Below are 15,964 nucleotides of genomic sequence, written 5' to 3' on the forward strand. Positions count from 1 at the left end.
TCAGTCTTCATTAGACCGCTGACAGAAACACAAGAGCTCATACAGAGACACAGAAAACAATCTGTTGAGGCTGTGAACTCCAGCGCTACAGAATGACCGGGAGAAGCTCCACTGCCAGCTGGACATGAGTGGAGGAAACAAGGAAAAATGTTCTCACAGATGTTCATCTTCAGTGCCAGATGACATTCATCAGAAAAAGTGATCAAATATATGACCAAATTTCTTTTCACAGCAGGTCATTTCACTCGGCAACACCTGTAGGCATCGACTTTCTAGTCATGCAGCACTCGGACACAGAATGACCAATGTCTCCAAAACTGTATGACAAACAACATTACGTCAAAACAACTACACAATCTGGCAAACCACAAAAAAAAAAAATCTTTCCTTAACTCTGACACCACTGGTTCTCACATTTCTCACTTCATGTTTGAATACATGAATGACATATTGGACTGTTTGCTTTTTCTGTCTGTATTGCACACAAATCTATTTATTTTATTTAGGACAAAGAACATAGCACTTATGACTACTGTTATGTTGCATTTTTGGCACTTGACAGCCCATAGAAAGGGTTCACAATTATAACCCTAGTAAGTTTACTTATATAGGTTGAATCATTTGATCTGAAAGCAAGACTTAGCAAGTGGGTCCATGAAGTGAGCCACCTAATATGACATTTATTAATAAAAATAAGCGGCCCTCAAATGACTGAGAACTTTTTTATATGACTGAACTAACATTAAAAAATCCATAAAAAATCAGCTTCAGATTTCTGAAGGATTATGTGACACTGAAGACTGGAGTCTTTGCTGCTGAAAATAAAAAAAGTATTACAAAAGTATTAAAAAATGCATAAAACATAATACAAATAAACATTTCTGCTTCATTTTCATTTTAAGCCTTTACAAATTTGTATGGTAAATATTAAAAATGTAATAATTTTGTGCAGTCAAACAGCAGCTACTCCTTTGTGTATCTGCACTAATGCTGTGTTTTATAACTGGCAGTGTCTCTAAGGGAGAGGGTGGCAACAACTGCACAATAATCATTTCCCTGAGGCTTTGAAAGTGTCGCACACTTGGCACCCACAAACATGCACAAACCACACATGTGCTCTCTCTCTCTCTGTCTCTCTCTCTCACACACACACACACACACACACACACACACGTGTGACGTTCTGCTCAACTAAATTAGGTCTAAAGCCAAGCCCTGTGCACAGTGTTTGTTTTCTTTCTGGTGCTATCTTATTCCAGGATTACTAATCAAACAGGCCTTGGGCGATCGCAGGGCCAAACATCTGAGAAAGTGCTTGGCAGCTTTTCAACTCTCCATGCTGGAGCCAATGGATAAGAGACGCCATTATTCATGAAAACACTCCAGACTGTCTGAATCAACTTCCCAGTTTGTTTTTAATGTAAAAACAGCCACCCTTTCAACAAACAAACGGTTATCAAAAATGGCAGCTGATAAGTTGATCCTTTTCCGAACATCAGCCCTTTAAACAGACAGAATCACTGACTTTTTTTTCACCTGTGCAACCGCAGTTTACTCAAAAAAATAGAGTCTTGACTTGGTATGTCAACTGTTGCCATCATTTTATGGCACATGCAGGTGAAATGTTTTCATTTAAAATGTCACTGGCTCCGTTAGGCCAACATTCACTTGGACATGATTTGATAAAAAAAAAAAAAAAAAGGAGAGAAAGGAATCTTCTACCGAAACAGTTTCCAGCTTCAGTTTCCACCTTTGTCCAGTGCAAATCTTTGCTTTTTTGGCTCTAGTTTAATGTTCCTTTGATTCAAACAGGTCCCCACGCTCCATGCGTGCTGATTCGACTCCGAACCACACCTGAGCATCAGCTGATGTAGGAGGTTGGAGAATCCCATCAATAAAACGTTTGAGCTCATTCTCCTACACGTCCTGAGACAGCAGGCGCACCTTCCTCCCGCTGAGCACTCGTTTTCTGAGCTCTTCTAAAGAGGGAAGCTTCATTTTGTCACTGTTTTTACTGTAAACATTTAGGAAGATGCCAAACACCACCAGAGAACCACCCCAGAGATACCTGTGAAAGAACCAGTGTACATCATTATCAAAGAAATAGAAATATGTCATTATTACAAGCAAGACTCAACATATATTAAACATAAAATCTGGTCCACTTACTGAAAAGTGAAAGGTTTTGAAAAGAACATAAAGGACAATACAATAGTCATGGCTTTCCTTCCCGTAGTCACTGAAAAAAGAAAAACAGAGTTGGGGGCATCAATTCACTTTATTTATTCGCTAAATCTGAATGACCACCCCAAAAACACGTACATATGAGAGCGCTTAACTGACCTGTGACAGCAACCAGTGCTCCAAACAGCTTTATCAGAGCCAGGACGAATGAAATTCCGAAATATCCCGTCAGTGAAAAGAAGAATGCGTAACCGTATGTCGTCATTGGATGCTGAGTGAGTAAAACAGGTTTTTTTTAAGGATAGAAGACATTTAGATATTAAAAATACAGTTTTTGGAAGGTTTAATATCATGTAAAAAATCTTGCTCTTGCTCCATTGAAATGAAAGTCAATTGTGCTTATGTAAACATTATGGTTAGATTTGTATCGCAGCTTTGTGATTATGGTTTTTATTTGGATCAGTTAACCTGAACCGGTAAATATGAAAATTATGTCGCCGTTTGGTATGCACCATTTAGAAAAGCAATCACAATCATAAGCTCATTAACATATGACCATCCACATTTAAATATCAACACTATGGCTGTGCGATATTGGACAAAACAGACACTGCAATGTTTTCTTTTTCTGCAAAATATATTGCGAAATAAAAAAAATGCAGGCATTTTGATGGCTTGAATAGCTCTAGTTGGAATGAATAAATTGTTCTAGAATGATTGGGGTGATTTTGTAGAGGAGTGCATCTGCATAGAAAGTAAAAATAATATGTATTATTTATTAAAAATATTGAATTTTAATGATAATCTTTAATAAGAAACTTTTTACTCTGAAAACATTTTAATGTGTTTTTGTGAATTGTATTAGATAAAAATGAATAATTTTACTATTGTAATAATACTACTGTGCTGTATAATAAAATAGTAAGTATTTCAAAAAAATGATAATAATCATTTGATTGTACAACTGCAAAATTACAACATACTTTCTCATTTTCAGACATTTAACCATTAAGCTTTTATTTTGGCAGAAAACTGCAGGGATACCTTTAAGTCTCTCTGCTTAGTTGACAACAGGTTTATAAATAATGTCATTAGAAATCTGGTGAAATGCCAGTGCATGTTGAGTTCCTAAAAGTATACTATAAACTAACGGCCATATCCAATGCAGGGATGAGGTTTGAGTGGAGCTGCATTTACTGTGAGCTAAGCTGCTCTGAGAAGAAACACTGCACTATGAAGCTGCACGTGTAAAAGAACACAGTGCTGCACTTCACTCTGAAACATGCAGTGCATGTGTAAGGGTTAATGCCCGACGAGGTGTCCATTGTCAGGTATTAATGGACGACGGCGAGGCGTGAACCGTCCGACGCGTAGCGGATATTTACCGTCATATTTCATATTTACCGGTTCAGGTTAACTGATCCAAATAAAAACTATAATCACAAAGCTGCGATACAATGTCCATTGTCATTAATACCTGACAATGGACACCTCGAAGGGCATTAACCCGCTTATACCACGGTCACTTGCCAAATAGCACATTTTTAAAACATTAACAACAATCGAAATCTAAAGTTTTTACAAACAATAACTTGGTTTCCCTGGTTACGCCTGATGGTTTATTTAGCAACCGGAGATATTTATAGTCCGCACAGCTCGTAGAACGCTTCAGTTTACTTCCTGTTGCTATGGTTACTCACAGCTGATATAGCCAGCGCATTTATTTATTAATTTCGAACGGTAAACAGTCAGTTTCACCAGAACTCCTTTACTAGGTGTCCTCTATCACTTTTTAATGGACACCCTGCGGCCAATCAGAATCGAGTATTCACCCAGACCATGGTAGAAATTGAATTAAATTGCAGCCTTTGTGATTTGATAATCACACAAAGTCATATAACAAATACGATTTTATTTCGATACATCGAGCAGCACTAATCAACACCTTTGCAACATCAGCAACTTGACCTGCCCTTATGAATGATAATGTGAAGAAGGGCTGGGTGGAACATCAAGTTTGCACAATATATCAATATTTCTTTTAATAAACGATATGGAGAGAGGCAATGCAGAGGACGCAGAGTGAGATGCTGTGTGGTTGTCCTAAACATGACATGCTTTATATTAAAGTCCCCCTATGGTCAATAAATGTATCCCTTTGAGACTCATCTTTGATCACCAAAATTACATATTTAAAAGTTTTTTTCCTTAAAGCTTTTTCCTTATAGCTTGAATGTAACTCTACATCCTTGCCTCATTTAGCATACGCGGTTCTATAATTATGCAAAACAGCCCCACCTCCACTCACTCACACCAGCTCAGAGATCCACTCATTGAGGATCACATGTTGACCTGATTGGTTACAAGGTAGTTTGTGATGTCAGAAACAACAGCGATTTCAAACCGTGTCTTTGAAATTGTCTTTGGTTCACTGGAGTTTTAAGGACAAAATATTCAGCAATGGTGTTGACTTTTGCACATGGTTTGCACATGGTTTGTCTTAAAGCATATTAAAAATACCACATAGACATATAAACTACATTAAAAGCTTGATTTTCACCACAGGGGGATTTTAAGGGCTTCAAAGCAACTGGTAAGATATAGTTAACACATATAGTTTAAAGCAGCTTGCCCCGTCGGATGTGTTGAAAGATAGATACATGCGCTGTTTAATGTGTTTGATATGTGTTGTTTTCCTCAAAGCATTACTTACATTTCACAGGCATATTCTCATCTGTAAATGTTAGAAAGATTTCTATTTTGCTGTCAGAAGAGGGAGAGTCTTCTGCAAAGCGAATCTCAGCTAAATGTCACAGACTTCTGTGAATGAGCACCGACCGCGCTCACGGAGCGCAATAATTCTGACTAAAATATACATACTGCTCTTTTTTTTTTTAATAAATCCAATTTTTGTTATCCAAATAGAAAAAAAAAATACTGAGATATATACTGTATATTGCAATTCAACCAAAAATCACAGAGATATGATATTTTTGGCCACATCACCCAGCTCTAATGTGAAGAACTACACATATGTAGTTATCTAATCACATCAGACTTCATTTACGTATAGTAGTCTTATAGGTATATCATCAAAAATAGCCCATTTAATCTTTAATTCCAGTGCTTTTGGTGCAACAATCGAAATACTATAATAAATGGACATCTGGGAAATTATAAAATGCTATTTTTCAATTCAAAATGAATGTATATTTTTATATTTGTGTTAAAACCCACCTGAGAGCAGAAGGAAACAGCAGGTCCAATCCCCCCAACAGACAGAAGACCCAACAGAATATACACAAAACCAATAGAATAGGAATATAAGACCTGCAACACATGGACAACAATGGATAATAAACCTGGACACAAGAGAGACAAACCACAATGATGGTCATCATTTTAAATAGTTTGTACCATCTCGGAGTTGGTCCCGTTATGGAGTTTCATTGCTTTTTCCTGCACATTTCCAATAGCAGCATCCGCACAGAGGGCCATAGATATGAGAAGTACACCTAGAAACAACAAACAAAACAATTAAAAAAAGGACATTCAATTTTAAATAATTATTATTAGGCAGGATTTTGGAACAAAGCCTGTTTCTCATAATCAACAGACTGAAGCAGATGCAGTCCTGTACCTGTTACATTGAAGTTTGGGGCAATCTTACTGTCTGCCAGTGTGAACCAGATCAGACCAAGACTCATGCACAGAGCAGCAGACACATCCGCAACATTGTAGCGTTTCCCTAAAAACATACAACATCAACAAGCTCCATCAAACCAAGAATCTCTGACACAGATCAACTCAAATATGTCATAAAAGCCACATAAAGAGGCATCTGAGCTTCAGCTAAGCTGAGGGCCTTATCTTCTGGGTCCTTTGAGTTCTGGCTGCAGGTTTGACACTTTAGCTGCAGGTTGGCTTTACAAAGATCTTTGAACAAGTTCAGCTGCAAACTGATTTGTCGAATAGAGAGAATGAGTTGTTTTCTCTTTCTGCTGGACTCTTCAACTCATCACAAGTAAGCATGTGAGGAGAATGAGTTTGAGGTTGGACATGTGAAAATGCAAAAAGCAAGAAAGAAAGCAGCAGGAAAGGCCAAAGAGTGTTCTCAAACAGGTAGTTGCCGTGGGGGGTGAAGGTGTTGCAGCAGGTTGCTATGCATCACTTTGATTCGGTCCAGCTTTGATGGGTCGGCATCTCACGCGCATCCTCAACCAACGTCCCGCTGATCTTACGCACCAGCCTCAGGGGACGCAAGGTCCACGACGCCAGAGAAAGAAAAAAAAAATCAAAATATCCCCATAAAAAGAGAAGGGAGAACTGTTCAGCTGGTTTCATTCTTTCTTGTTCAGGATATCAAAACTTCAGTCAAATTCTTGCATTAGAAAAGAACTCCACAACAACTGTGGCCAATGAAAGAAACAGCACAAAGAACAAGGAACTTGTTCACAAAAAAACAACAACAAAAAAACATTAAACTGACTTTGAAAATAAAGATATTTCACACACACATATTGTGTTGTTCCAAACCCATTTGATTTCTTTCTTCAATGAAACACAAAAGATGATTTTTTTTCTAAACAGTTCATAGTGACCACAACTTTTAAACTAAAAAAAAAAAGGACAAAAAGTAGAAAAAAACTGTCAGTACAACTTATTGTGCAATATTCTAAGTATTTTCTAAGATATATTCTAAGTCGTATACTAGCTTTGTATGATGGATAAAAATGTAATGTTGAAAACAGATGTGCTGCTTCATATTTTTTGTGGAAACTAGGGATGTAACGATACATTCATGTCGCAATTCACGATACTGAACTCACAATAAGATACTTTAAGCCAAAATAAAGATGAGGGTTATATTATTTTTGTTATTATTACTTCTAAAGACATATGGTAACAAGTTAACAAAAATTTACTGCTTATTAAAATGCTAAATTTGGTGGCACCAGAATAAAAATGATTCATGATTCTGAACCTGAAAATACAGATTTATGTTAGACGCATATGCTTGCACTATTTCACTGACCACAAATAAATAATGCAGGCCCTTTTTTACTGGTAAAATCAGACATTTTGCATTATCAGGACCCACAAATATTCCCCCATTGCATTATTATACATTATATTCCACATTAAATATAGTAGTTTAATGTAATACTGTTACTAAAACTCTGTAAACTTTAATTTTTCTAACACAGTACACTCATGCTTTTAATACCAGCATTCGTTGTATCTCTTTTACACAGATAAGCCGTGCGCACACAGACTCTTCCTCTTCCACTTTGTCGCCTCTCTCTCTCTCTCTATTAATGTACTAACATGATAAGAATTAACGGTCTAAAATGCTTTGAATCATCAAACTACCAAAACTAAAAACATGATATGGTGAGTTAAATTATGCTTTCAAATCAAGGAGTGCTGCTTAGGCATGCTTGGATTAAACCGCTAGATTTATTATTTTTGCAATGTTTTTGTGACCTTTTTTGGATCTTTTAAGTTTTAGGGGAATGGACAGAAATATCTCATGTTGCATACAAATATCTTCATTCGTGTTTGATGAACAAAAATTGTATAGTTTTGAAATGACATAAGGGTTTGTACATGATGACAGAATTTAAATGTTTGGGTGAATAATAAAATAATATATAAATACAGCCAAGTCTTGGATAAAACTTACTCTATTCAAGAATCGCATTTTTATATCGCGATATCATGTTATACCCCTAGTGGAAACCGTGATAAATATTTATCAGAGAATCATGAAAAAAACATACAAGTTCTAAAGAACATAATTTATTTAAGATGTAAAATATATGTCAAAAATGTATTTAAATGCCATTTTTGATAAATTACATTTCCTCTAGCTGAATAAAAAAACTAATTTATTTAATAAAAATAATAAAAGATCCCGAACATTAAATGAAAGTGTGTGTGTGAATTTAAAAATAAATCTAGCATCTAACGTACCTTGTATAAAAACTCCTCCGATCATGACAGGAATGAGCTTGCAGCACTTAAAGATGACTTGTGTGGGATAGTTCAAGTATCCTAAAGAAGTGTTGGATAGGCCCATGGTCCCAACTGTTAATAATGCGATGATCATGTAAGTTTTGTATGGTATCCTGAAAAAAAAAAAAAAAAGAAAAAGAAAAAAAGAAGCATTACATTAAAATCATTATGTTTTTGTTTTTAGTTTGCCTGTTTCTTAAACACTGTGAAGCATGTTTTCTTAAGGATTGTTCGTTAAGGACTAACCCATTAAATGCCTGGAATAAACTGTCATATTCATACTGTGTCCCTAAAAATCAACAAACTAACTTTGAGTGTAATAATTGGCCTTTTAAAGGCAGGCCACGGCAATGCAACAGGTTTAACACAATGATCCAACAAAACACAAAACCTCTTGAAAGTAAGTTTCTGTTGGCATTGCTTTGAGGAAATGTGAAGCAGGTTACAGGTGTACAAGGTTAATAGGGCTACTAGAGAAAAAAAAAATACTATTTATGAAACCAAAGAACAATTATGAATATGGTAAAAGTTTGTCTGGGAATTTAGTTTTAAAGGGACATTTCACCACTGGAAAGATGAATGTGTATTTAAATTAGGTCATTTATGTAGTAGAAATGTGAAATTATTTTAGAAGTTGGTGCCTTCTTGACTGAGAAAAGCCAGAAAATGTATTTTTGGCTCATGTGGATGAAAGACAACAACTCCCAGAATGCACTTGCTTCGCTGCCCTACGAGGCCACTCCCAAGCCACGCCTACCGGTTACAGAGGGCAGTATCGGAAGAAATGATACAGCTAGGCTACTAGTTGACTCGAAACTGAAAAGACGGCGTTTTATCTTGAGATCCCACCCCCTATGGGCGGGTTGAAAACATGCGGAACGAGCTCCTCCTACTAGCTGTAGTCTCTCACCTCTGGCCAAAAAAGCCTCCGATGACACAAAATGACAAGGTTTTTTTCCAGACACACAATACAGAAATATCTCGTCTCAGGGGGACATGAGGGAGGGAAGCACGGTCATTCCAAAATACTACTGGGTTTCTACTGATAAAAAGCTTAATGCTAATTGGTGAAGTATACCTTTAACTAGAGCTGTAAAAAAAATTATGTAAAAATGTATGTGTTTATAAATAATAATTAAATAATAATTAACGCAATTTACAAAACTTTTTCTTAACACATAAGAATGTACAGCTAAATGTGACCTTTGTTATGGTTTATGTAATTACTGTTGTTATTTAATGTCAAATAAAAGCTGGAATAATTTTTTTTTTTTTGTTCTGTAATTGTTAATAAATTCTCATAACTTGACGTTTACAATTATACTGTGATTTTTGATGCCTATAATTACTCATTTTATCGTCAGAAATTAGAGGTGCACAATTCTGGAAACATTTTAAACATCTTTTTTTTTTTTTTCTTTTTTTTTTTCTTTTTTTTTACGATTCTGAATAGAAAACCAAGTAAAATATCATGTAAGTTACTAGAGGTTTAAACTAAATTGCTGCAGTCTATTTAGTTAATTGGAATCGGAATTGGAATATCATTGCCACGCTTTGTGTTTGTTGTTCCAGTCGCGACATCGCAGAAAAATAGAAACCGTTTCTAAACAGAATCATCGCGTGTCGCCGCCGCGCCTGGTTAGGACAAAAACTCTGATTAATATGGAAAAGATACCTTTTATCGCGGCATCGCGTGTAGTTAGGACACGGTGTTAACTTTGAATTATTTAATGGCTTTCTATTAAGAAACCTTCTGGATAAATCATGTGATTAGGGTCAGATGTATGTTAAGGCTCGGGGAATGTGTTTGTTAAGACAGTATGTAGGGCTGTACGATTTGGAGAAAAATAATTCTGATAAAAATGGCATTTGCGATTTAGACTTGCTGTGCTTGTTTGAACGGCTGTAAAATATGGCCACCATGTTAAATCATTATGGCCATAATAGCAATATTAATAATAACTATTATTATCATAAAATAAAATGAGAGTTATTACACAAAAAATGAATTACTATTTTATTGAAATATAGTATTTATTGTACTAGTCAATATACAGTATTCAATACATGTTTTATAATAATTTTACATTGCAACATTACAATAATAATAATAATTATTATTATTATTATTTATGTTTCCACATAATTTACGATAAATTATTTTCAAACTTTAAATCACCAAACTTTTATTTTGATAGAAAACCGCAGGATGCCCTTAAAGGTTCTCTTTTGATGATGATATGCTTCTCATTTCTAGAATGGAAAGATGGTTGGTGCATGTTGCGTTCCCAAATGCACATTAAAGCAACTCAAACTCAGAGTAGACGCAGAGATGAGTTCATGAGGAGCAGTATTTACTATGAACCAAGCCGGGGTGAGATGCTGCAAAAACATTTAATTAAATCACAGCCTTTGCGACTGATAATCACAATTAGCCATATCGTGATATTGGTTTTATTTTGGTTAATCGTGCCCTACCAGTATGTATGTGTGTGTGTGTATGTGTTTTGAGAGGGCTGTGTTCTGGTATTCTGTATTCTGCTGCACCTGGAAGAGGCTTTCAAGTATGTCGATGTGCATTAGTGTGGAAGAGCTCTGTGAGGCACACGAGGAGATGCTGCTCAGAAGGACGACATTTTCTTTTTGCCAAGTTGATTTTGCCTGTTTTGTTGTTATTATAATCAAGTATTATGAATAATATAACATGAATAATAATATGAATTAGTATTAATGAATAGTTTAAATAGGCATAACACCGTGTCCTAACTACACACGACGTGACGCGCAATAAAAGGTATCTTTTCCACGTTAATCAGAGTTTTTATCCTAACCAGCCGTGACAGCGACACGAGACGATTCTATTTTAGAAACGGTTTCTATTTTTCTGCGACATCGTGGCTGGAACAACAAACACAAAGCGTGGCAATGATAATCTCAGGTACTGTTTATGTGCTTTATTTAATGTTAAAAGCGTGTAATGTGACTTTGAATATCATTTAGTGCTCTCAGATTTGTAGCTGTAAAAGCAACAATGGAAAATTCACCTCAGATCTTGAAATTAAACAAATGGAAACAAGACTGTGAACAAAAAAGTGTATTCTTTGACAAAGATTGTTTTAGTAAATCAGTAGCCTATGTATTTTTAATAATGTTTAAATGGTGTAATAATTGTGAATTTGATTATGTAGCCTACTTATCCATTTTCTTGCGATTGCCGTCAAGATTACTCTCTGGTGATGTGCACTTGCCGCGAGACTCCGCCCACACGCTGTTCTGATTGGCTGTGGGTTTTGATTGATTTTGGCGCATCTCGCAGTCGCGTCTAGTGTGGACAGACAAATAATTTGTCGCTGGAGTCTTATCGCATCGCGTCTGGTTAGGACACTGTGAAATAGAAACCGTTTCTAAATAGAATCGTTGTGTGTCGCCATCGCAGCTGGTTGAACAAAAACTCTGATTAACGTGGAAAATATACCTTTTATCGCGCATCGCGGCATCACGTTGCGTGTAGTTAGGACACGGTGATAGGAATAAGATTGCGTGAATGTTTGAATCGAGATTGCGATCTTTTAATGATTAATCGTGCAGCTCTACCTGACTTTAAATTTTTTTTAAATAATAACCACTTAATAGAAGTATCAGTATCAGTTACTGCAGCCGGTTAAGAAAACACTTTCTTAACCGTACACTTCTATTATAACTGAGGGTTTTCTTAACTTATGGGGTTTCTTGGCCTTTATTCAACGTACTTTGCAAAAAGATACAATTAAACAAATGCGTACAATTATAGCAAATATTAAAAATACTGTCTTTATGATGATAATTTGGAGACTGAATGTGAAAATATTTGTATACATTTTAATCTTAGGTGCAATTAATCACAATTAATTACAGAAACTAGTTTTTTTAATCTATCGACAGGTCTAATTTTAACATACACAAAAAATACCTCCTTCTCTTATCCTGAGTGAGCTGCAACTCCACCAAGCCAAATAAGGAGTAAAATCCAAACTGCACTAAAGTCAGATACCAGCCAAATGGCTTAAATCCCTCCACTGAGAATATCAGCTCCTGAAAGCACAGAGACTCACAAGAATCAGCAATGGCACAAATATACAAAGGCACAAATCAAAGATCACTGATGGACTGTCACCTGCAGGTAGCCGTAGATGAGGTAAAAGAGGAAGACGCCGGCCACACAGATGAAGAACTGTGTTGGTGTGTTGAAGCCTGTCAGGTTGATGCCCAGCACTCTGAGCTCCTCCACTGATTTAATATGAGGTGACATGACCTCTGTGGACGAGGGCACGGATATGGAGATGTGCTTCCTTGAGCTGTAATTCACAAGGCCAAATTTGCCACTCATGTTGTCTGCAGGCTCCTGAAAATCAAAACAATTTATCCACAATCTGAAATTACATATCTTACCTTTACTGTCTAAAGATCAATATCCGGTCGTTAAGTCTGACGTTTGATGTCACAGTTGCCAGGTCCAAATGCTCCTTAAGATCCCAAAAGCAAATAACAAATGATTCTAATATACACTCACGCTATACTGTAGTACTGTCGGGAAAAATTAACCCTAAACTTTGTCTCCATGGTTGGCCAGACAGTGATTCATTTTTTTAATGAATTGTTAAAGTATTGTTGTCCGGGACAGCGGGAGCTGGGAAACTGTAGTGTACACCATACTTTCATGTGTCATCATACAATAGATGTCGCTGGACGTAAAAAAAAATAAAAAAAAAATGAGGCCATAAGAAAATATATATATATATATATATATATATATATATATATATATATATATATATATATATATATATATATATATATATATATATATATATATATTCGTTCACATATAAATAATTTATAATATTCTGCAATATACCATGGTTATTTTTTTTTTTTTTTTAAACGTACAAAAAACAAAACAAAACAATAGTCTGTTTTCATTTTATGGTGACTTTAAATGTGTGCGATAAATGAATAGTGGTCATAAACGGCTGTACTCTAACTTGAAACAGAAAAGAGGCTTGAACCCAGAAAATATTCGATACGGCACAACCAAAGACTATAAACAAATATGTGTCATGTCCGTGACGTCACCCGTAGGTTTCTGAAGAACATTTTTGAAGAGCATTTTTGAAGCCCAAAATGGGTGGAGCCGGCCGTCACTATCTTGGTAGCGCGTCACTCCCGGATAAACGAAAATGAGCAAAAAGGCGGGATTAGCTGAGGTGACGTGACGGCTAACAGACAGGAACGACAATCCAACTGTCAGTCAAGGGGCCACGCCCTTAATTATGCAGAACTTTAAGGCTTAATATAATTTAAACGGATGAGTTATAAAAAAAAAATCACCCCCACACAGTTGTCATGAAGGGCAAAATTAGCTACATAGACCACTTTTTGCACCAGGCTGTAAACACATTTTTTTTTCTGCTGTAAAAGTTAGTTTAACATGGGGGGTCTATGGGATTGACTCTCTTTTGCAGCCCGTCTCTAGCGGCCAATCGATTAATTACAGTTTAAGTCACTTCCGTGTTTGATTCAAAGGAGATACTGGAAGGTTGCTGCTTGGTCACGACTTAAGCAGAGAGTTTAAAAAATTATATTTTGTTGTTTAGTTTATTCTCTCTCTCTCTCTCTCTCTCTCTCTCTCTCTCTCTCTCTCTCTATGGTGGTTGACACCAAGTTATCACAGTATCAATGCAATAACAGTAGGTTTAAGGTAGTACAGTAACTATGGTATTATGTTGGAAACTATAATAAAAGGCACAGTATGTAAGTTTCGCCATAAGAGCTTATTCAAAACAATAACGAAGGTGTGGCTTGATGACACCATGAATGAGCGTTGAATCAAGGGAGTTGATGTTTTCACCTCCACAGCCAACTGAAAATAATCCGAAGGGACTCAAATCATGTTCATCGATGAGCTAATGTATTAAAGTTGTATTAACGTTACTGGCCACTTTATTTGACGAATTAAAATTGTGAGGTAAATCAAGAAAACAGTTGCGCTTTATCACAATGATTTGTTCTTTCGATAAATGGTTCCAAACAGTTGCTCACCTGTCTAATAAAACACATAATATAGGCTATTAAAGGATCTTTGGTGTTTCTCGGAAATCGCGATGTCATTGACAAGTGATGTAATGACAGGCCGTTACACTGGTTAAAACTGCTAGCACTAATTGCTGGATTTAAACACTGTTGGAAACATTTGGAATAATGAACATCTAAGTCAACAAAATATATAGGCTAACAGTGTTTTTTTGGGATATATTTCAATCCAAAAATCTTACATATTGTGCCTTTAACATGCTATAATTTTGTATGGTTCAGTGTCTTACAGTGAAAAACACTTTTCATATTAAAGTATTTTATGCACATAAACAAAAACAAAGCTACCATGGTACTGGCAACTGATCATTCATGTGCATTCACTGCATACTAAACTATGCATTTTCATACTGAATTATGAGAAAAAGATGACAGAATCTTACCCGAATGACCCCGAGATTATCAAAGTGATCAGTTTAATCACAATCACATTGATCGGATGAGAGTGATGAGTATCTGACAGCTGGAACTGTATCACACTGATCTCACATGATCTCACCCAACTCACAGCCCGATAATCGACGTGTCTCGCCTCTGACACGCATGACAAGCTCAATCTGTGACTTCGATTGGCAGAATGAGTGTGAGATCAGTGACTTAAGACAAAATCGCTCCCTCATATGGGATTTGGAAGAGATAAAGAGTGTTAGCGGCTAGGCTAACACCTACTAATTTGCTCCACTTCCGGGTTTAAAGTCAGCTTTAACCGCTCGTCTTAAGATAATACAGACATCTTCTCATTCGTCCAGTCGAACGGAATACAAAACAAGCCCTTTATCCATAAAGACATATGTCAACGTGCACATTATACGATGTTTCTGGAGGGTTTTATGTGTTGTTCTGTCACCCGGCAGCAGCCAACAGCTTCCGGTTACCTTTAACCTCATGACACACGTCACTGAACACACACGTGTCAGTGACAGATTGCATTAAACTTTAAGGTCAGAGTCAGAGACCATTATAATGAATAAATAAAGAATGAAAAAGATGTGATATTTGTAATGAATCTGTTTTTGTTTTGTGATAAATGATAAATTACATAGCCTAATTTACTTGTTTATTTGCTTTTTATTTTTATTTTTTTATTATATCATTGGAGAGGACTATTTTCCACCTGTTGTTGAACTGTAACTGCAGATACGCATAATAATATCATAACGTTTTGGCAAATTTGTATGAATTCATCTCATCGTACGTTTCCCATGAGATCAGATTGGAGGAACTCGAGGCCGAACTTGTCACAAAAGTTGTAAAATTGTTATGAACAAAAGTGTAATAGCTTGAATTTTAAGATAATGACATTCACTAGACCCTATATTGACAAGTGATTTGGAGAATGGGTGAATGAGTGGAAATTCACTAGATGCTAAAACTAACATTCAACCACAATGACAAGTTCTGCAGCATATTGCAAGTTCTGTGTTATCAAGATGCAGTTTAATGTAGTATACCAAAACACGGATACACATCTCTCTACACAGCCAGAGGTATAGGCTATAGTTTACTTTCCAATCACCTGTGAAGCACATAGTTTTAATGCATAGTAAGCTACTATATGCAAATCAGGACGTAAGACAAGTAAATCCATAACGTTTGTCTCCTACTTTTCTGAATGACTCTAGTAGATTTCCAA

The 15,964-nt window shown here is 36.1% G+C and overlaps 1 protein-coding gene across 2 annotated transcripts; it reads right to left on the minus strand.

Annotated features, from left to right (window-relative positions):
- Positions 1–468: 468 nt before the first annotated feature.
- slc35b3 (solute carrier family 35 member B3) lies at positions 469–15,237 on the minus strand. Of its 2 annotated transcripts, XM_081352535.1 has the most exons (11): positions 14,715–15,200; positions 12,631–12,704; positions 12,356–12,536; positions 12,152–12,273; positions 8,161–8,315; positions 5,825–5,932; positions 5,602–5,699; positions 5,422–5,514; positions 2,344–2,455; positions 2,170–2,239; positions 469–2,068 (listed from the first exon to the last, which is right to left on the minus strand). In XM_081352535.1, the coding sequence occupies exons 3-11, from the start codon at positions 12,488–12,490 to the stop codon at positions 1,918–1,920; spliced, it is 1,044 nt and encodes a 347-aa protein (XP_081208661.1). In that variant the 5' UTR covers positions 12,491–12,536; positions 12,631–12,704; positions 14,715–15,200; the 3' UTR covers positions 469–1,917. The 2 variants fall into 2 exon arrangements, with proteins under 2 accessions (XP_081208661.1, XP_081208660.1); XM_081352534.1 differs by lacking the exon at positions 12,631–12,704 and having other exon boundaries at positions 12,356–12,583; positions 14,715–15,237.
- Between the last annotated feature and the right edge of the window lie 727 nt (positions 15,238–15,964).

The sequence above is a fragment of the Scardinius erythrophthalmus genome (assembly GCF_964197995.2).
Source record: "Scardinius erythrophthalmus genome assembly, chromosome: 22".
NCBI classification, from domain to species: Eukaryota; Metazoa; Chordata; class Actinopteri; order Cypriniformes; family Leuciscidae; genus Scardinius; species Scardinius erythrophthalmus.

What these genes read in the sequence shown, in the direction of transcription:
- slc35b3 (XM_081352534.1), bottom strand. Translation starts at nt 12,568, where the DNA reads ATGAGTGGCAAATTTGGCCTTGTGAATTACAGCTCAAGGAAGCACATC. An exon ending in TCATCTACGGCTACCTGCAG is followed by an intron (nt 12,274 to 12,355) that starts GTGACAGTCCAT and finishes CTGTGCTTTCAG; the next exon opens with GAGCTGATATTCTCAGTGGA. An exon ending in AGCACTGGTTGCTGTCACAG is followed by an intron (nt 2,240 to 2,343) that starts GTCAGTTAAGCG and finishes TTCTTTTTTCAG; the next exon opens with TGACTACGGGAAGGAAAGCC.